General features: G+C 40.7%; 1 protein-coding gene and 1 pseudogene across 2 annotated transcripts; both read right to left on the bottom strand.

The window, feature by feature from the left end:
• Positions 1 to 1,731: 1,731 nt before the first annotated feature.
• LOC145493713 (angiotensin-converting enzyme-like) lies at positions 1,732 to 5,123 on the bottom strand (annotated as a pseudogene). The gene is made up of 4 exons (XR_014050153.1): positions 5,085 to 5,123; positions 3,937 to 4,243; positions 3,515 to 3,643; positions 1,732 to 3,064 (listed from the first exon to the last, which is right to left on the bottom strand). The product of XR_014050153.1 is annotated as an angiotensin-converting enzyme-like (transcript).
• Positions 4,211 to 17,951, bottom strand: LOC145493902 (uncharacterized). Its single transcript, XM_081473379.1, has 6 exons — positions 17,862 to 17,951; positions 16,061 to 16,780; positions 11,891 to 12,538; positions 10,555 to 10,743; positions 10,020 to 10,043; positions 4,211 to 9,437 (listed from the first exon to the last, which is right to left on the bottom strand). The coding sequence occupies exons 2-6, from the start codon at positions 16,764 to 16,766 to the stop codon at positions 6,361 to 6,363; spliced, it is 4,644 nt and encodes a 1,547-aa protein (XP_081329505.1). The 5' UTR covers positions 16,767 to 16,780; positions 17,862 to 17,951; the 3' UTR covers positions 4,211 to 6,360.
• Positions 17,952 to 21,511: the final 3,560 nt, after the last annotated feature.

The raw sequence follows: 21,511 nt of genomic DNA on the forward strand, positions 1-21,511 counted from the left end.
GGATTTTTACATTTAGTACTTAAATTTCTTGTTCTCGCAACAAGTTGTGTTCCTTTGTGTAATAATTATAAGTCACATTAATTTCCCACATTTGAAATTTTATCATATCTTTTGCGTTAATCCTCTTTATTAGGTGTTTTATCCTTCGATCCACGCTAACTTACCTTGCGTTAATTTCGATCAACTACCCTTATTAGCATGAACGTTAATTTCCTATTATAAGGTACATCGTTGGTAAACCAACAAGGAAATGCTTTCCACCGTTTTTGCTTGAGTATCTTTGGAAATGTTTACTGAAGATTGGTCTATACCCAGCCCGTTTGGGGAGGGGTCAGGCTAGGAAACCCAAGATAGAAGAGGGGAACTCTACACGAAGCGAAAGAACACAGGTTACTAAGAGGGGTTTCTAAGGCAGCGGGAATTGGGAGAAATAGGGAAATATTTTGTATTATTACCAGGAGCCATAATCGGGACGGAGACCGTGAGTGCGCGCCATTTCTAGTATTGGGGCTGTCCCTATGATATGGGACAATTTTTCTATTTTTAGAACAAACTGCGCCATCCCGTGCGGTACACGCGCGTACATGCTGCGAGTATTTTTGCGGATGTAGCGCGGGGAAATGGCGTCCGAAATTCTCGAAATGTTTGATGCTTTTGGCCCACAACTCAATACTTTCATGGATTTTGCTTCAGTGTTTTCGTCGTAAGCTGCTCCAGTTTGAGTGAAGTAAGACAGTGTCAAATTTAGTTGTGTCCCGCTTTATATCACTGACCAAGTTGTGTTCCGCAACTTCTTTTACAAGGGTTCCACGTCACTTCACTTTACGTTTCACATATGTTGAAGATTAACAGCTTTTCCAAAACACAGCAAAACACTAGTTGGATATATTTGGATATAACAGCGTTTCAGGACTTCAAAGTTTCCCTCCTCTTGCCACACGCTTGCGAGGATTTCACCAGAGTCTATCTCGACCGAACAGTAAAAAAAATAATTGCAAGTTTGACTTTCGCCCGAATTGTAAGCAACGCTTGATGTTTTATCAAGGCCCAATAAGTCACAATAAAGTTTATGTCTGTAGATGCCGCTCAGTTTTGTTTGTGTAAAAATCCAATAAATTAACTGTTGTCGATGAATAAGAGCACCCGCCGATGCGTGTTGTGTGCAGTCAGTAAAACATGACAAATTGGACTTCCCCACTTTCGAGTGAAAAACGTACATCGAACTCATGTATCTCTAGTTTTCAAATATGTTTAAGGCTGATAAATCTTTGAGAACATAGTAAAAGCTTAGCTGAAAATATGTGAATACAGCAGAAATAATCAGCTTTCTTTGATCAACTCGAATAGTCACGGTACTCGAATAAAGATTTTGATTTTGTTGGTTGAGTTATCAAAACTCCTTGTCTATTTTATTTTCGCAGTTTTAAATTTCACTATGTTAAAGAAACACGTACTCATGATGTTAGTAGCCTTTTGGCGTTGGTGAAAATTGTTGCAGCATCTCGGCACAAAAGACAGCGGAAGAAATCTTTGTTAAGATTTGTTGACAATTGAAAACACCGACTCGGACTTGAAAGTGCACGCGCTGCACTATACAAATGAGCTACTTGTACGCGTCAGATTTTCCTTTCAAAAACCTTTGCAAACTTGCCAAACAAACAGAAACAATAAGAAACTATCAAAATAGGGTTTGGTTATGATTAAGTATTGTTTGGGAAACTCACAAATTAACTCGATACTAGAGTAAAGAGTTTTCTTACATAACTTTTCTTTATAGAACAAGCGCAAATGCTTACGCGCACAACTAGCGCGAGCATTCATTCACAGCGCGAAATCTAAGTCATGTTTTCGAACCTGAAAAACTTACCTTTTCCATTAGCTCGGAGTTTAAAACTACATATAAGAACCCTGGTTCTTATTCCCTGCCTTATTGCCTGCCATCGCTGTGAAAAATCTGCAAGAGAATCTCGCAACTTTCACCATTTGATCACGCAACGTGACAACATCCACGCGAGAGCCTCCGACATGTGCGTGGATCCGCGCGGATATATGACGTCAGGATGGCACAATTTGTTCTAAAAATAGAAAAATTGTCCCACACGGTCTCCGTCCCCGATTATGGCTCCTGATTATTACGAAACATTTACCCGCCAATGAAGGGAAGGGCGGAACCTGCCGTAGTGAAAAGTCTAGACACCCTAGTCCCCTCTAACCCACCTGACCCCACCCCACGGGGTTGTGAGATGACCAACCTCGTCCCCAGGCCAGGGCTTTTTCCCCTTCACATGGCTTTTTGACCGGTAAATTTTTTCACTAAGATGATAAATCGTAAACAGGCTTCGCTTAGCCTAATATTTTCCTCCAATTATTTATTATTAATTGGTAACAGGACCTAGACTTCACTCAAAAGCTTCAGTTCACTAGGATAGAATTTACACTTTCATGACAATAGCTTGCGTGGCTGGTGGGATTTCGCGCTCGAGTTTTTCTTTTGTTTTAGTGGGTACGCGCGCGAATCCCGTCAGCGACGCAGGCCACCATGGGTAGAGAATAATTTGGAAGTCGTCAACATGGAGGTTGCATCAGTACGATTAATCTGAACGAAAAAGCGATGTGTTTATTTCACTTCAAATATTTTTTAAAAACAAAGAAATATCTGCAACCATAGTACATAGAAACGAAAACCACGTGATCACACTACCAAGCTACTTGAAATATAATTACTTCTAACTCTGAAATGAAACAATCTGCACACTACAGTTCGAAAATTGAGTTACTCAAGGCGGCAGCTAGCTGACAGCTTCAACGAAAGAACACAGCGAGTGCAAACAAGGCGCAAGCAAACATGTTTAAAAGGACTGGAACGAGCGAAGTGACTCCATCCGTAACAATGTCGTCGTCCCATTTAGGAGCGGCGTATCCGATCTCTTTTCGCTGCTCCACCATCCACTTACGAAGTGGTTCGAAATATTCAGTCAGTGCTCCAACATCCAGCGTTTCACTTTCGGTCAGCTTCTTCAGGGCTTCCGGCCAAGGTTTGCTTTTGCCCATCTTCAGCATATTGCTAAAAGGTCGAGAAATGGAAAAGGATTGCACCATGAACAGTGAATCAGTACTACACTATTACAGCTTTCCAGACACGACGAATTAAAGATCTTTGCTCTTCACGCCTAAGAAATAGAAATGATGCTCGCATTTGACACATTTCCCAGCCCTCAACTCACATAGCCTGTGATGCAGGGGAAAACAGGGAAGAGGTAAAGAGCCAAAAAAGTCCCCCTCCATCTATCCACGCTTTGCTTCGGCCCACCCCCGTTTAACGTCTGTTACGCAGGCTCAACTCGCACAATTCTCTCTCTTTCCCTTTCTGCGAAGACTTTGGCGGTCATTACTGTATTAACAAGTTCCAACGCGCTATTCAATGGCCCCTAAACAGTTTTTCTTCCCGCACAAAGAGACTTAAGTTATCTGCTGAAAACAGTACATTGTTCCCTAGCTCTACTAACAAACTTACCCGATCTTCTTTCCTGCCTCCTTTGACTTTGACTGGTAGATGGAACAGGTATGCAAAGGTCCTTTAAAACCAGCTGCTTCACAAGCGGCCTTGTGGAACTGGAACTGTAGCACGTAACTCATGAAATACCTGGGCAAGAAAAACAAAAGGTTCTTCTCAAGTCTGTCACGCAAGTAACGCAAGCGAAAGGACGTACCCCTCCCACGCCTAAAATGATTACTGCTCTCAATGTAGGGGTTTTTACCTTCACGAGTCAAGCCGTACTTCATTAGTATTTAATTAGGTTAGGAAGGCACAGCGGCCAAATTTCTCTGCTCCGGATTGGTTTTGAACATTGGCCAGCGTAGTTCAGAATTTCATCAAACCTAAAGAGAGGCGATATGTTGATCATAATTGTAAGCTATAAAGATTGAAATTCAAACCTGATGTAGGGTGTGTTGGCAGGGTATGGTGCTTGCATCCGGGATCAAAGTCCTTTTCGGACCGTTCCACAGGTGTTTTAATTCCCTGGTACTTAGTCCTCAGTTTCCACCATTCGGTATTGTAGTTCGCGTCAATGATGGCTCCACTAAACACCTTCCATCGCCATTGATCGATCATGTACCTGAACGGTAGAAAAGCAATTTTACACAGCGCCATTTTTATTAGGGCGTTTATGTCTGATTCTGAGAAAGAGGAAAACAAACAAAAAGCCAACAAAGAATGTAACAAACATTGCAGTTCGAATTTCTTACATTAATTGCAAAAAACTTTTGGACACTTTTTGTCTTATTTCGGACAAATTTCGGAGAAAAATTTCGGGCACTTTGCTGAGTTAGAAGGTAAAACAAATCGAATTCTTCCCACAAAAATTTCAGACACAGTCAGAAAGCTTGGCAGGTTTCTCTAAAGTGCTACTGAAAAAAAAAAAAAAAACGGTTGACGTGTGTGCGTCGGATCGCGCTCTTGCTGGTTTGAATAGGGTTAACGCGCTCCACTAAAACCAAACTCGTCTTACTTCCCCTAATTGAAACGCACATCTTTTACTTCAGCCTATGGTTGTTGCATGCCGTGCGCACTAATTTTTAAATTAATGAAAAAAAAAAAAAAAATACCCCGCGATAAGTTTGATCAATAAGTTTTAGGTTAGCCTGCTCAAAACAGTCGGTTTACCCGAAATTAGCGCGTCAAACAAGCTGTATTCTAGCTAGCCTACCACTTAGACGCTCGTCACGCAATCTTTCTTCCCTAAATGCGTAACGAACCATGAAAACGTCTGTTTAGCAGGCCACATTCTAATTTGAACGCAGCCGGCTCTTGTGCAGGTATTTTTTTCTGTGTTTATTGACGAAATACCTGACATCATCCTGTCTGGCAACCGAACCTTCCTTATGTACACTCTTTTGAGTGTATATGACTGACGATGAAGATAGATCACTTAAACCTGTTGTAGACCTCTTCTAGGTTCTTGGTTAGGGACGGAGGGTGAAAGAAAGGGAGAAAAACGAACGTGCCGAGCGAGGGGGAAAACAGGACCCCCCTCGTAGTATCTCTTCGCTCCTGCTCTTTTTTTTCTGTTAGCTCTACTAACCGAGAGCTTGGAAAGTAAGAGCTTTGGAAGGTCTTCCATACTAAAGGGCAGAAAGCTCTGGGATCGACCGAGAATGGCAACTGTTTTGTTCAAGTGGCTGGCAGTAAATCGTAATCGCTAATAAGAAGCTAACGATCGAAACATCAGCTTCAGAAACTCCCTACGGCGGTTAATTTCAAGTTGATAAATGACTAAGAGATAGCTCAGTGTTTCATTTGCCCGCCGGTCGACGCAAGGAAACACTTTCTTTAAAAACTATTTACTTTGCCGTGATATTCGGCAAGCCGTAACTGTGCATGACGTTAGTAAGAAAACGCCCAAAGGAGGGCGGGAAGAAGGAGCTCTCATGTAAAAACGACTGGGGTACTCGTCGTACCTTTTAAAGGTTGACAAAGCGGGAGCATTTGGGGTACATTTTAGGGTATTGAGCCAAAAAGAGCTGACATGGGGCAAGATGTTGATTTAGAATAGGTTCCTCTTAGGGTTGAAAACAATTGAAGCCACGTCCAAAAACAGGATCCTGGTAACTCTTCGAGGCTCTTTCAAAATTTCCGACGAACACCCTTGCCCTTTTAATGTGGGAGTCCCCCACCACCGTGGTAAGTGCAACAAAACATACAGAAACAAACCATAATACAAGGCAACTTTAAAACGCAAGGCTCCTTTTACCGACCGTCAAGGGAAAGGGGAAAATGAAGCAACTGTAAAGAACTGCTACCAAGGGGCGCCCATCGTACGTTGCTGGGGTTTCCCTGGGGTTAATTTCACATTTTCTCAGTTGCTACATAACATGGTATCTCTTGGCGTTCGTTTTCAACGCGAGCCGCAAATAACCAGGAACAAGTCGACCTTTTGGCGGGAAATACCCCTACACGCGGCCAACGTTTAATTTTGCGGACAACCACGCGCGTGTCGAGTATGACTCGCAATTCACTAGTGACGGGAAAGAACGTGTAACATCTTCGCGTCCTCGTGGAACCCCAAATACACAAGCATCTCCTCCCCTCGGATAAACGGCAAAGCCAAAAATGACGATCTCTACACAATCTAAACGTTTATTTACAAAAACTTAACAAAAATGTTGCCCTTTTCCTGCTTTACACTTCAGGAATTACAGCGAGTTTTCTTATTTACAACCTCCATATCACTCTAATCTATTTACACAAACTTTAATTAGCTTTCTGTCAAAAAAAATTATTTTCCTTAACTCAGAAAATTGACAATGTGTACACGAGAATTCTAGATATTGATATTTCTTATGCTTTCTTGTAGCTTTTTATATTGTAAGTTCAAAACCTGGCCTGTGGTGTTTAACAAGATTTCTGAGAGATTGCTTACTTTCCTCACGTATACCATTATTCAAACTCAGGTCTAGTACGACTAGTTTGCAGTGGTCATGCTGTACTGCTTCACACAGACTGTTAACACCGGTATCGGTGATCCGACTATACTTCAGATCTAGTGTGGTTACTTTACAGCCTGGATGCGTTAAGGCGTCACACAGACTGGTAACACCGGTATCGGTGATCTGATTATCACCCAGATCTAGTGTGGTTACTTTACAGCTTGGATGCGTTAAGGCGTCACACAGACTGGTAACACCGGTATCGGTGATCTGATTATCACCCAGATCTAGTGTGGTTACTTTACAGCTTGGATGCGTTAAGGCGTCACACAGACTGGTAACACCGGTATCGGTGATCTGATTACCACTCAGATATAGTGTGGATACTTTACAGCTTGGATGCGTTAAGACGTCACACAGACTGGTAACACCGGTATCGGTGATCTCATTAAAACTCAGATCTAGTGTGGTTACTTTACAGCTTGGATGCGTTAAGGCGTCACACAGACTGGTAACACCGGTATCGGTGATCCGACTATACCTCAGATGTAGTGTGGTTACTTTACAGCTTGGATGCGTTAAGGCGTCACACAGACTGGTAACACCGGTATCGGTGACCTGATTTTCACTCAGATCTAGTGTGGTTACTTTACAGCTTGGATGCGTTAAGGCGTCACACAGACTGGTAACACCGGTATCGGTGATCCGACTATACCTCAGATGTAGTGTGGTTACTTTACAGCTTGGATGCGTTAAGGCGTCACACAGACTGGTAACACCGGTATCGGTGACCTGATTTTCACTCAGATCTAGTGTGGTTACTTTACAGCTTGGATGCGTTAAGGCGTCACACAGACTGGTAACACCGGTATCGGTGATCCGACTATACCTCAGATCTAGTGTGGTTACTTTACAGCTTGGATGCGTTAAGGCGTCACACAGACTGGTAACACCGGTATAGGTGATCTGATTATCACTCAGATATAGTGTGGTTACTTTACAGCTTGGATGCGTTAAGGCGTCACACAGACTGGTAACACCGGCATCGGTGATCTGATTACCATTCAGATATAGTGTGGTTACTTTACAGCTTGGATGCGTTAAGGCGTCACACAGACTGGTAACACCGGTATCGGTGATCTGATTATTACTCAGAAGTAGTTGTGTCAATTTACTACATACTAATCCACTAATGCAATTAACACATTCGTCAGTCAATCGAAAATCGGCGATATATAGCTCGGTAACGGGACAGTGTTCTTTCTCTAGTGATTCACAGACACGTTTTATTCCAGACAGTGTTAGAGATGAGCTTGATATCTTCAACCTGTTAACAGTACAGGACTGTTCAGATCGTTGATGTTGTGCTGTAGTAGCTTTCTCTTCATTCACTGCACTAAAGACATCCAGCAAAAATGAAATTGCGATGCAGTCCACATCATTTAAATCGGAGAAAAACAATTCGCCACTCTCAGAATAGTGATGGGGATAATTCTTGATGACATTTTTAGCAAGTTCTTTGTCTTGATATTCTCTGAGGCACTTTGCTTTCAGCAGGGGGTCACCCATGGATGAAGATGGAATACTTTCTAGCAATTTTTCCATTAGTTCACCATTCTTTTTCTTCGACAAAATACCAGCCATGAACTGTAGAACCATTTCGGAGACATGTTTTGGAATTACATTTGACATTACAAACCAGCGAGCAGCCAAATACTCTTGAATTGTCAAATGAGTAAAACTTAAGTATTTTGTGGTTTCAAGCAAAGATTTCCTGACAGGCGGACCACAGTGGAGAAGACCGCTTTCTTTCAACTTTTCGATTTCTTCGACACGAAACTTTCCTTTCATCTCTCTTTCTTCAAAAATTGGCTTACTCTGCAAAAGCAGTTTAGCTGCTAAATCTGATAATTTATTCAACGTACTTTCCACTAGATGTGAAGCATTGAATTTCTCAGGAATTTCTTTCATCCTATACTCTGACGCGGCATTATGCTTTAGCTCAAAAATGTTCACAGCTTCAGAATAAATGTCAGTTGTTGAAACAGGGAGATCATCATTGCTCTTTGATGTTTGAAGGGCATATTCCATACAGAAACACATCAGAAAGCACAGCATAGGGACGTGAGCGAAGCTGACAAGATTCTCATTCTTCATGACATGATCGAGAACGGCGTTCTGCATGGTGTTGTCTTCTCTGAAATACTTTTTAATGAACTCTTGAACCTGTTCTGGAGAAAACCCGGCAATTTCTACATACCTGTCAAAGGGAATTCCTCCCATCTTATCAGATTCATCAGGCCTTGATGTGATCATAACAACAGAGTCTCTTAACAGTTTTCCTTTGATGAGTTTGGTACACAGTGCGGCGACAGGCATTTTCTCTTTAGCAGTATTTTGGTACCGTTTTTCCAATTCACCAGTGATGTAATCTTGTTGCGAATACTCGTCATACCCATCAATGATGATTAAAACGTCTTCAGAGTGATTCACAATGTATTCAAACAACGGGTCATCAATATTTGAGCTATCATCCAATACTGTACAGCAGTTTAACAGTTCTTGCAAAGACCACTGGTCAGTTTCAAGGAGATTCAGTTGACGGAATGTCAGCAAGTACACAAATTTAAAATGGGATTGTGACTGAAATAGCTTATCGTCAGCCCAATCTCTCACGAGCTTTTGACAAAACAGAGTCTTTCCAATCCCTGCTTTCCCAGTAAGAAGAATACGTTTAGGGCTTCGTTCATCATTGGTAGCGCCAATGAATATTTCTTCACAGTGTTTTACTCGAGTACCACTCACTTGCCCAAAATAATGCAGCTGGTCACTTCTTGTTGATCCCATGTCTTCCTTATTGAGGGCCTTTCTACCATGTTGTATGAGAATATTCGTAAATATGTCATCAGTTCTGACATTAGAAATGGTTGCAGAGGCCATCAGTTTGGGCTGGAACTCTGTTTGACTTTTTACAGATGTTTTCAAAGCTCTTGTGTAAGTACTCACAACTATATTTCAAAATAAAATGACATCATGAACAAGTAATTCAAGAATTAATTCAGAATTTAAAACTAGACTTAAAGTCTTCAGCTATTGTGACAAACATTGTAAGAGCAAGCTCAAAGCTAAAAGATGAGAAGTCTAACTTTAATCCTAAAGCCATTTCTCATCAATTTCTCATAATTAATAATAATCTAGCTGACGTTCTATGCCCTTACTGATCGTTAAATATAAAGATTTTAGTTAAAGGTTGTCATTCTTTCCCTTGATTTTAGTGTCACAAACCGAAGAATATTGCCAAATTATGATGTCAGTCTTTGGAGAATTTTCTTCTTTTTTGCCCTTCCTTTAATCAATGATCTACTACATGTGCAAATCGAATTTTATAATTCACGTTCATATCACGTTCAAATATTGTTTTTCCCTGAGTTGACGTACCAGTCTAGCCTAACCATCCATCAGTTAATAATAACAATAATAAGCACTTTATTTATCCTGTAAAAAATAGATCAGCTGAATTTGAATATAAACCCAGCTGGTATAAAGCTGGTAGAAACCACGTTTCAATTATTTCAACTATTAATTCTTACCTGGAGTCTGTGATCCATTTGAGTCTACAACAAATAATCAAACCAAACAATTATTAATAATAATTAACAAATAGCATCCTGTCTAACTAATCAGTTACCAGGATAAACTCTCACTAATCGAGCACGAGGGCTGTGCTGGGTAATAGCAGCCAAAGATTTTACGAAAACGACCAACGGCCACTGTTCCCTGGTCAGTACTGCTCAAGCAAGCTTAGTTATTAAGCATTTTAATATCTTTCGAAAGCAAAAAATATGCCCTATGACCATTTCCATGGGAATGGTCCAAACGGCAAAATCCTGACGAAGAACATTCAGATTTACCTGAAGACTACCTTGGCATAAAATGGACTAAAGATATTTTTCAACCAGCTTGTGGATTAGCTGAGACCATAGCTTGCCAGTGGTTTCACACCAAAAACTCCATGTTACCATTAACTAATTGGTTAACAGCTAAGTATGTTTTAACAAAAACCAAAAAAGTTTGGCTTATTAAGATGTAAGGACGACAGAGAAGGAATGGTAGAAGAGGCATTACCTGGATCATAATGGGGCCAATCTTCAAATATGACAGCATCACTTAGAATGTTTGCCACAACAGAAGCAGCCATTACACTCGCAAAAGTCCCCCAATCGTCATTTGAAGATTGGCTTCCATCTGCATAGTCTTTGATGCCTTTGACTACAACCCACTCTGTCTTAAGATCATGAGCTGCTGCAAAAACTCCTGCAAAATCAGAACATTTGATTGTAAATAGAACAAATAAATGAGAATTTGCTGTGGCACATCCCATGGATGTGTCTCCTGACTAGGAGTCTCCAGACCCATATAGTACACTTTTTCCTTTGTCTTTACATTTCACTGATATAAAAAGACTGTAAATGTATGTTCAAGTAAACTAAAGTTATTGTTGGAGAGGCTCTTTGCCCTTTGTTTCTAGATTGAATTGTATACACTTTTTAAATTTATAGACTTTATTTCAATTTTCAGTCGAGAAAATCAGTAAGAAAATGCATATTAAATAAATACAATTGGACCATCCTGTTTGTTTGGAGGTTAAGTAAATGTATAGCCTTTAAAGAACAGTTTCCTCTACCAAAGGTCAAATGAGAGAGAACTCAGATTCCATAGCAAATTACCAACAGGTTTTTGGTAGACTTTAAAGATCCAGCAGCTAATTATACAATTTACAATAAAATGAATCATAGTCATTTAATAGATTGTTTTCCTCATGTGAGGCAAACCCTTACATGTGTCATTATTTCATCCTTTCACACAGACAACTTCCAAAAGTAAGGACCCTTATTACAGTCTACTTTCAGAATTAACAATCTCTGGGGCTCGTTACTCACTTACTTTCAAGGCTTGTTACTTTTGGGAAGCAAAAACGTTATATAAAGTTGGCGTGACTGAGCTCTTTTAATGAAATAAAAGGCAGAAATTGGTAAAAACAGTCGAAATAAACATTGAAGTTTACTGGACTACCTTGCGGGGAATCAGCCATTGTGGAGGAAATCAACTGTTTCTCTGAAACAGACTCTGACTAGGAATGCTAGTCAGATAATGTAAACTGTTTCTACTCAATGATGCACTGTTATGTTAGTCTGATGGGGGGAGGGGGGGGGGCCGGGGGAGGGGGGGTGGTTTGTGATGGAAGGTTCATTAATTATGGAGTTGCTTCCTTTGGGTGGTTGCTAGTTCCTACTTTCAGGATTTAATAGCAGCCACAAGTTTTTAATGTTACTTTTGGGGGTAGCTTCTGCCAGGGGGTCATTACTTTCGAAATTTTACGGTACTGAAATAAGAGGACATTATTTTTACATTAAACAGAACACATTACAACATATGTCTAACAGATGATTAAAATTCTTACCTCCCCCTTCCATCTCAACTGCTGTTGCCTCAGGATATCGCTTAATAATCTCTTCATGTGGCCATCCACCACTGTCAGACATTTGGATACTCAGGACCACCCCATCACAGTGTACTCTCACTTCCTGCTCATCTGGCTTTACTAAAGGCGCCTTCCATCCATCAGCGATATGTCTGATGAGGTTGCCAATATCTCTGCCCGGGGGAGTTTTGTACGAAGGTGTTATTAACTTTGAAGACACAACTACATCTCCTAGTTTGGACTTTTCACAATTCAAACCACTGCAAGCACCAACAGAAAATACAGCTCTGGGTCTCAGCACCCTGACTGCATCTTTTACAACAGATAAAGAACTTCCAGGATTAGCTGAACCTTTGGAGCACTTCACTAATGCGATCTTCCTTTTCTTCCCATGCTCACTACCAATGGATCCAAAGTATACATAGCCAATGTTTTTGTCGTAACTCTTAAAAGGTTTCTCCAGATAGGAAAAACAGCTTAAGAACTCATCATCCTCCACTGTCATTAACAGGATGTCGATCGGGAGTTCAACAATGTTCCAAGGGCTTGAGTTGCATGGAAGATCACTCATCTTTGGAATCTTCACATTGAGCTGTGGTGGACATTCCAAACTTTCCGTTTCTCTCTCTAGAATACATTAAACAGATAACACTTTATAAGTGAACATAAAATATCTATATATATTCGGAGCAAATGTCCTGAACTTAAAAACTATATCCATGCCGTTTTTCTGAGCCCAGGCCACAGAGATCTCCTCTAAATTTTACTAAAATTATTATGTACTAGATGTATCTTACACATGTGATTATTTAAGCAGCGAGTAATAAACCCCTTTTCAGCTGTGAATATAAAGTTATGCACATGAAAAAAGTGTCATTTACAAGAGCACACAATATGCAATGCATATTTGTCAAAACTTACAGTCAAACCTGTGGTGGGAGGTGCGGTGGCCTAATGTTTAGTGTGCTCACCTCTGGATCAAGCAGTGTGGGCTCAAGTGCTGGTGAGGGACATTGTGTTGTGTTCTTGGGCAAGACACTTAACTTTCCTACTGCCTTTCACCACCCAGGAGTTTAAATGGGGACTGGCAAATTTAAGGTGATTCCTCAGAAATAAAAGTTGCCAAACAATTTTTTGGAAACTTTTCCTGAATGTTCCCTACTAGGCAGTGTATCGAAAAATGCAATAAAAAAGATAGGTCAGCACTGTCGCTAAAGAGATATGATGGGCCGATCTCACCCATTTATACTTAATCACGCGCATTATTTCATCAGTTCACACTACATTTTGCGGCAGCTGGAAACAAAGGTTAGTAAAGCAATACTTGAAAAATATGGATAGGTAGAAAGTATCAGGCACATGGAACAATGTAATATATAATTTATGGGAAAATCACACAACTCTAAATGACAATGACTCAAAACGTTCCTCGAAATGTTGTTTTTGAGGTCATAATTCACATCCTCGCATATCAGTTTTGTGCACTCTTTTAGCTATATCTTTTTTCCCTACCTTTTCCCTTTCTTAACTTTTAAACTTAAAGAGAATAATTTGTACACCAAAATTATGCAATAAAAAATGTAGGTTACCATGCTCATTTAAGAAAAACGAGCATTTATTTTGTTATTGAGCTTAGCTTGAGGGAAATCTCTTATGTTGTGTATGTGCACGTGCTCATTTGCACGTGCTGATGATGCGAAAATCGTGCACAGTAGGGATGCGCAATGTAGTACTGAGCAATACTGAGGAATCACCTTAATACTGGGGGTAACCCTGCGTTGGACTACGTGTGGCATCCCAACCAGGGGGGGGAGTAGAAATACTCCTAGTTGGTTCATGCTGCAGATTGCAGAGATAAGTGCTGGACAGATGAAAGACTTTCCCTGTATGCAGACTTCACCTTTACATGTACCTTTTAATTCCTATATGCAGACACCCTCAGGACCAGAGAAAGCAGCTGCTTAAGAAAGGTCTCCGCTTATGGGAGGTTAAAAATGCAGTGTTTGAATGTGGAGGTGTCCACCTAGGGGTGTCAGTGAACGTTTGACTCTATCATACATGTAGTTATGGATGGTGGATATTAAATAAAACCTTTGACAAAAGAATAAACCAGTGAAAGAAAATCCATACATGGGTGGTTACACAGATCTTAGACTAGTGAGACAAGAGTGTAGAGTGTGCAGAGTGTAATGTATAGGTCTGACACAGTACTCATAACACAGTTCCTGTTTAACCCCCACCATTCACCTTGCTAGTTTTGATGAGACATGATCTTAGCATTGTATATGTTTGATGTGTGTATTTTCATTCACAGTCCAAGAATACAAATGTAGCTTACAATTAATTACCGTTTGACAAGACAGCTCTTAAATTTTACTGTAGTGTTTTATGTTGATTTTTGCTCATTTTAAATTAAATACATTTAAGTAGCGAACGTGGCAATTTTACTCTTCACGCAAACGTTTGTAACTTGATACTCTTGTTTTTCTCGCAAAGGTATGTAACCTGAAACTCTTGTTTTCTCAAAAACACATGGAAGATGTGCTTACATTCTTTTCACAGCTGGAGATAGATGGAAGAAAGTTGAATGTCGGAAGAAGAAATGGAAGAGGAATGATTTGCTTTATTTAACATGTAAATTTTCTTTTGACCGATACAGAAGAACTAATCTAATTATCAAATTGTCACGGAACAGCAGGTTCTGTTGCCACCTTTGGCGTTAACAACAAAACCACTTAAATTTAAAATACACACTGACATTGATTGATACAACTGAGAAACGTTTCAACGAGAGGTATTGAAAGTAAATAGCACTACTTGACCAAGATTATATCCTTCATCGGTGAAGGAGTCCCGTGAGAGACTGATAAATATTTATGCTTTCAGTAGATACCACGGAGTCTGCAGCAACATTTGAGCAGTTGCCTGGGTTTTTGTACAATTTGACAAGTTTTAATGCCACTTACTCGGGGGAGTTTCAGCTGTGGGTATGAACATTTTGCTCTCTTTGATAGAGACAATTAAAGAATGAAATAAGTGCACTAGTGTAGTTTGGAAACAGCAGATGATATTTCTTGAACCAAGTTAGGCGTAATCCCAAAAGACACGCAGTCACAGTAGCATTCTTCTATCGCGCTAACGATGCTAGAACGCATGCATATGACTTATCAGGGTTCTCCCACACGGAAGAGGGCTCAATGTTAGTGTGTGATCTTGTATGAAATGTATTTTCCATCCGATATGTAGTTGACGCTAACGCTTATTAATCTGCACCTGTGTTTAAAGCAAATACTGATTTTGTTCTACAGAGAAAAGCACCACAAGGAGAGCAAAGGGCTTTCTGAAACATATAAATAGCTTTTTGAAAAAATTAAGGAAGTAACGTAGGTACAACAACACCCATTTTACGTAGTGCTCACAAGTACCTACCCATCCTACCCCCCTTGCTGCAAGCCTAATAAATTAATTAATTATACAAACATTAAAGTTTACACCTTATGGTCATAGTGCCATAGTGCCAAAATGCCATAGTGCCTTATTACAATAGTGCTTTAGCGACGTCAACCTCCAAATCATCCCAATAGTGCACTCTGCACTAAAAACCGACACCATAAAAATGACTTACTGGCATTTTAGAGGTGTTGTTATTATATTAAAACATGTACAGTTAATGGAAGGAAGGAAAACACAGTGGCGTCAATCGACAGGGCAAACGTCAACTCCTGTGTTATATTGTATTATATACACTCTCAGAGATTCAGTCTTTGACTGCCAATTATCACAATTATAAATCTTCCTCTACAAATTTAGCTTGAAAACAACTAAACCGAAACTGTCGAAAAGCATACAAAATTTATTGAAATTAACCAATCAACAATTAGCAAAGTTTCCTGAGAGGTTCGCAACACCTTGCACTTTGTTGGGTTTTTCAGTTTTGTTAAGATCTTTTGATTGTATATTCTTCAATGCTTTGCTTTCCTTTGTTCTCATGTAAAGTTGTGATTGGTTAACTCTCTAACAAGTGGCTTGGTTCGAGTCGTCACACTGTAAAATAGGTATATAACTAAATAACGGGGACTGATAGAGAAAATTATTTTCATACATTTAGTTCATAGCATTTAAACTTTAAAATAAGAAGAATTCACCAACCGTCAATTCCTGTTTTCCTTTCAGAACTGACAATCGATTCCTCTGAGTCTTGTAGCTTGCTCTGCTTTTTACCTCTGTCATCTTCTTCTAATTTGTCCTCAATGCTGTTGTCGTCCTCCACCCACTGTTTGAGTAGCTCCTGGTAGTGTCCCTCAAATTCAGGGTCCATGATTTCATTTTCAAAATCATCAATATCATCTCGGTAGCATGCTCCTCCCAGTCGTACCAAGGTGTCTTTAATTTCCTTCCAGTAGCTACTAAATGCTGCATCATTAACTGAGGCATTGCTGGCATGACTGTAAACTGTGTTTCTGTAAAACTGGATGCGAGCAATGTCAGCCGCAGGAGTTGTGTCTGTCACCAAAGGACAGTTACTCCAGCCAGTGGTAGGAGGAAACAGACCACAAATATTCCTTAGTAGAATTACCAATAAGGTGGAGTCAAAGTTTGCTGATAAAACTGAAGATTTGATGACAGGATATAGTTTCCTCCACTGTGGGGTACTTAGAACCCTTTTCTTTCGCAGTGATTTTAATTGAGCATGAATCTGACGATCAGCCAACACTGAGTGAAGGCTTCCAGGTGGACGTACTCTATCAAATGTCTCTCTTAGAACCTGCCATCCAACATCAACCAGAAGACGACACAACCGTTCGTAGTTATTTGCTTGTTTGGTTGAAGGAAATGATGGCGCTGCAGAAGACATTTATAGAAAATGTTCTGTGAAAGAAAAATAAACACAGTGAAGTGAGATTAATAATTTAAAGAGGAACACTTTCTAAGAAGGGCAGGGTAGGGTTTAATAACTGGCTAATAATGAAAAGTTTAACTTTGTCACGAAGGTCATAAGAAGGTCATACAAGTACATGTATATATTAACATGAAGGAACTATCATATATTAATATTTTGAAAATAAAAAAAGCTTCATATCCAAATCTAAAAAAATTGAGACTACCAGTTTAGTAGAAAATTACCTGCAAATTAAAAAACATTTCTGCTCAGACCCTCCTCCTCCCACCCTGATCTACAGGGTTCTTAACTCCCTTCTACAAGTATTTCCAGCATGGCATCTATCAGGGAAGGGAGTGGGTGGATTTTCTTTCTGGAATAACCCACTTGGCGGTAGAGGGGGGGGGGGGGGTGCATGGATATTTTATGCAGGGCTGGACACAGAGTGAGTGACCCTCAAAATGCACTCGCCCTGACCACTCGCCACTCGCAAATCATACCTTTCGCAATAGTGACCAGCAATATCACTTTGTACAAGTACATGCATTAAGTAATTACATGTATCACTAGGAGGAAGCAATAGTAGTGTATTTACGAAGCCCAAAGTTGCCTTTCAGGACCAATTTATTACTAGACAGTTCAGAATATAAAACTTTGTAAAATAGAAATGGTAAGTTTATGTTTAGGGATTTTCTTGGCAAAATGGAAAGCAAAAAACAACGTTTATTTTGCAATTTAAATAATTTCTTGGCGATGAAAATTGTACTCGCCAAACGAGCGAGTGATCAATGATCTGCGTTCGCCCAACACCTTAGACACTCGCCTGGGTGAGCGGGCGAGTGCTAATGTCAAACCCTGTCAGTATGTCACCTTTTCTGAGTGAATGTGACCTGTTGAATGTTTCCCTGGTTAAATCACCAAATATAGCCAGGGCTGGAAATAACTAATGGATAACTGTAAATGTTGTGAAAGTTTTACCATATAGTACAAGTGCACATGAAAGATATCACACTGACATACATGTTGTATGCTTGATGTTGAGCAGTTATTACCTGGGAGCAAAATTCTCACCTTGTGCTTATGCATGCATCATCTTCTGCACCTACATCAGGTCTGAAATGTTGCAACAGGAAGCAGGTTTATTTAATCAGTGAGCAGCACCTGAGGAAGAAAGATTGTATAATTATTTGCAAAGAAATCAGGATCCAAATTGAATATTATTCAGCAAATAACTAACTGGATTCACTTGATTCTGAAAGAGATCTGATGCAAGCCAGGGAAGGGGATCTTACGATCATTAATTATAAAAGTGACGGAGAACAGGGACAATGATCTTTCGAAGTTTGAAACAATCTTACATAATGGGTGATTCCAGAAAATATTTATACCCTACCACGGGCAGCATTAGTATCTAAACCCCTGCCTTCAGAAAGCTCCAAAACACTCAGCCTCTCCTTGTTCCCCGAATTCAAAACTGTTCATGCTCCCTCCGTGCCTTTGCAATTTCATAATCATTCAAACTCCCCTCTCAAATTTCTGCTTTTTCTTTCCCTGCACTGATTTAATTCAAGTGAAAAAATTTATTAACGTCGTTGTTCCTAACAAAAGCGAGTTAACTGTGGCGACTTGCAATTCAACCAGAGCTATTAATCAAATACAAACAACTTCTGATGGCGTTAATGGGGGAACAATGCCTTACATTTGGTTAGCCCATGCGACTTTATGATAGCGTGACAAACAACCTCACTTATCTCCCCAGCACTATGAGCTGAATGACAGACAGCATGTGCTGGATTGGACAAGAGAATTGGTTAGCAAGTGATGTTAAAAGGCGATGAAAAAAACAAGCTTGGGGGAAGTCGCTGCGCAGACTTAACCGCACCACACAGGAGTGACCCTTTGTTTATTATGCAGGAATACATGACCAACCTCATCTCCAAAGGAAGGGATGACGGAGGGAAAAATTTAATGATAGATTTACAATAAGTAATAGCTAAGTTGCTTAGAACAGTTGGTTGAACAGTTGTTTGAGCCCTTATAATTATGTAGACTTTAATAAGCCCATCTGGAAGGCTGGCAGCAGCAACCAACACAGCACCTATGCGGAAGCTATGGCCCTTTAAACTATGGTAAGGAAGACCTGAGACTCTCAAACTGTCCCGTAAAAGGTGGGAATCTGCTCCCCGGGTAAGAAAACTACCTGACTAGAAGTAAAATAAGGGACCCTGTTGTGGCCGTGCTAAGAGAAAGTACTCTTGCATAGCCGACATGGCACAAAGGGTGGACAAAGTGCGATCGATTACCCTCGCCTGTAAACATCTGTTTTTGACGATTTTAGCTGCACCGTCATGCGCTGCGGGCATGCCAGGGTTGGATCAAAGGCTATGCAACTGGTACAGAGATCAAAAAGCGGTCTAAATTTGCGGACACTGTTGTAGATAAATTCACTGCAATGCAGGAAGGCGAAAAAAGCTAAATTAAAGGCGGCCCAGATCATAGAGAAATCCCGGGGGCTAAGCCATGATTGCAATATAGGACAGATTGCTGAAAGCACCTGAGTGGTAACTGGTTGACGGCAAATATGCTGTTAACCTTGGTAGCAGAGACTACTGTGTAAAACCTTGGGGAGAAGAAGCTTGCCCTTCAGAGGGTCACTGTACCCAGCAGTAATATGAAGGTTGTGAACAGCTGCTAAAATAATAGAGTTTAATTGTGCTATGATGCACCATTCTAGTGAGATGGAAGGCAAAATAATTAAGTGTCCCCATGGAGGCAGGTAGTACATCTCTGTTTAGACCTAGGAGGCGATTCATCAGGCAGAATTGTAAAAAGCATTTTTCTCCACAGCTGTAGGCTCAATTTGTGTTCTTGGAAAAACCTCAAGAAGCATAAGTGAGCACTTCCTCTCTCAAAGGGTCATTAGTGAAGGCGAGATGGTACAAGGAATCTGGTCAGCGTCGGGTGTGAGGGCCCAGAAACACTACATCTGAAAGCGGGAGAGGGCATGAGCAATCTTATTTGAAACCCCAGGGACATGACAGGCCTTTACGAGAAAATTATGTTTCATGGATAGGAGAACAAGCTTTCTGACCAGTTCCATGATAAGGGGAGCTTTTGAATGCCCCAAATTTATGATAGATACCACTGACTGATTACCACACCAAAACTGCAAACGTTTACCCTTAAAAATTGGGTGCCATATAGCACAGGCAACAACGATGGGGAAGAGTTCTTGCCACTCGATGCTCTTGGTTCAAAAGCATATGAGGAGGCCAGTGCCCTGGAACCACTTTCCCTGAAAATAACCACCAAACCCCACGGAGCCCGCTGTGTCAGTGTAGAGCTCTAGGTCTGGAGTAGGGGTAGTGGTGGACTCAAGAAAAAGGGAGTGCCTGTTCCATTTGGAGAGGAAAACTTTCCACATTTCGAGGTCCCTAAAAAACTCCTCATTAAGCTTTATGTGATGAAAATGACTAGGGACACCTTTAGCCAAATTAATCATGCCTTGAAGGAAGGTCCTGCCAGGGACTACCATTTTACATGCAAACTGGAGAGTTCCAATGAGTGATTGTAACTCAACCAGGTGCATGGAGCAGCATTTATTGAAGGATGTCAGCAAGTCATAAGTCCTTGAACCTTTGTCCTGTGGTAAGCAGGCCTCCATGTAAATGCTATCTAAAACGATCCCCATAAATTCTATTCCTTGGGAGGGGCTTATGGCCTTGGACACTACTACTGCCCTAAGTAACATGAACACCCATAGAAGAGTGCTGAAGCTAGTGAGACAAGCTAATCTAGAACTTTCAGCAATGGAGAAGTCATCCAGGATGTGAATGACACGCTGGAGACCATAGTTATGTTTTAGGATCCATTCGAGCCCATCGGAGAGCAGATTTAAAATGAATGGGGCACTGCGCGCGAAGCCCAAAGGGTAAGTACATGTCCACATAGTATTGAGATTTCCAAAGAATACCCAGTAAGTCCCAGTCATTGGGGTGGATTGGTTTAAGGGGAAAGGCTGATTTAAGATCAGTCTTAGCCATAAAGGCTTCCTTTCCCAGGAACTGGGGGATATGAATTGCATTGTCTACCCAAAAATAACTCAGGGAATTGGGGTCCTTGGCAATTTGGCCATTTATATTATTTCCCTGTGGGTAGGAGAGGTGATAGATAGTTTGCCAGTCAGATGAGTGTTTTTTTTAGGAATAACTCCCACTGGATGACATTGGAAATTTCCTAAGGAAGGGGCAGGATAGGGGCCAGCTAACTGTCCTAAATTCACTTCCTTTTGCAGGTTGGAAGAAACTATATCAGGGTGCTGCGTCACAGAGATACGGTTGGGGAAAATCCATGTTGAATGTGGCCCACAATAACCAATACGAACGTCTTCTTTAAGCATACTTTAAATTAAAGACAAAATTAATATCTGGATGATCAGTTAATTCTAAATCTAAAGGGATAAATGTCAATAGGTGAAGATACTATTTGCTTCTGATGATGCCTCTGCTGGTCCACTGTACTTCTTGGCTCACTCACTAGGTCTGGGGACTCCCGCGTTCTAGGCTGAACCACTGGATTGTTGCTGAGGGCAGTCTTGGACAGCATGGCTGTTGGAGTGGCAGCCGCGGCACACGTGTGGTAGCTGCAGTTTCGGCGCTGGCACCCAGAGGACTTGTTGAAGTCAAAGCACACCGTCTGGGGATGACGCTGTTTTCTGTAGG

Source organism: Orbicella franksi, chromosome 7 (genome assembly GCF_964199315.1).
Source record: "Orbicella franksi chromosome 7, jaOrbFran1.1, whole genome shotgun sequence".
Classification (NCBI taxonomy): domain Eukaryota; kingdom Metazoa; phylum Cnidaria; class Anthozoa; order Scleractinia; family Merulinidae; genus Orbicella; species Orbicella franksi.

Coding starts and splice junctions, on each gene's coding strand:
- LOC145493902 (XM_081473379.1), bottom strand. CDS start 16,766: ATGTCTTCTGCAGCGCCATCATTTCCTTCAACCAAACAAGCAAATAAC. Junction 12,539..16,060: donor AAGGAAAACAGGAATTGACG/GTTGGTGAATTC, acceptor AATGTATTCTAG/AGAGAGAAACGGAAAGTTTG. Junction 9,438..10,019: donor AAATGGATCACAGACTCCAG/GTAAGAATTAAT, acceptor TTTGAAATATAG/TTGTGAGTACTTACACAAGA.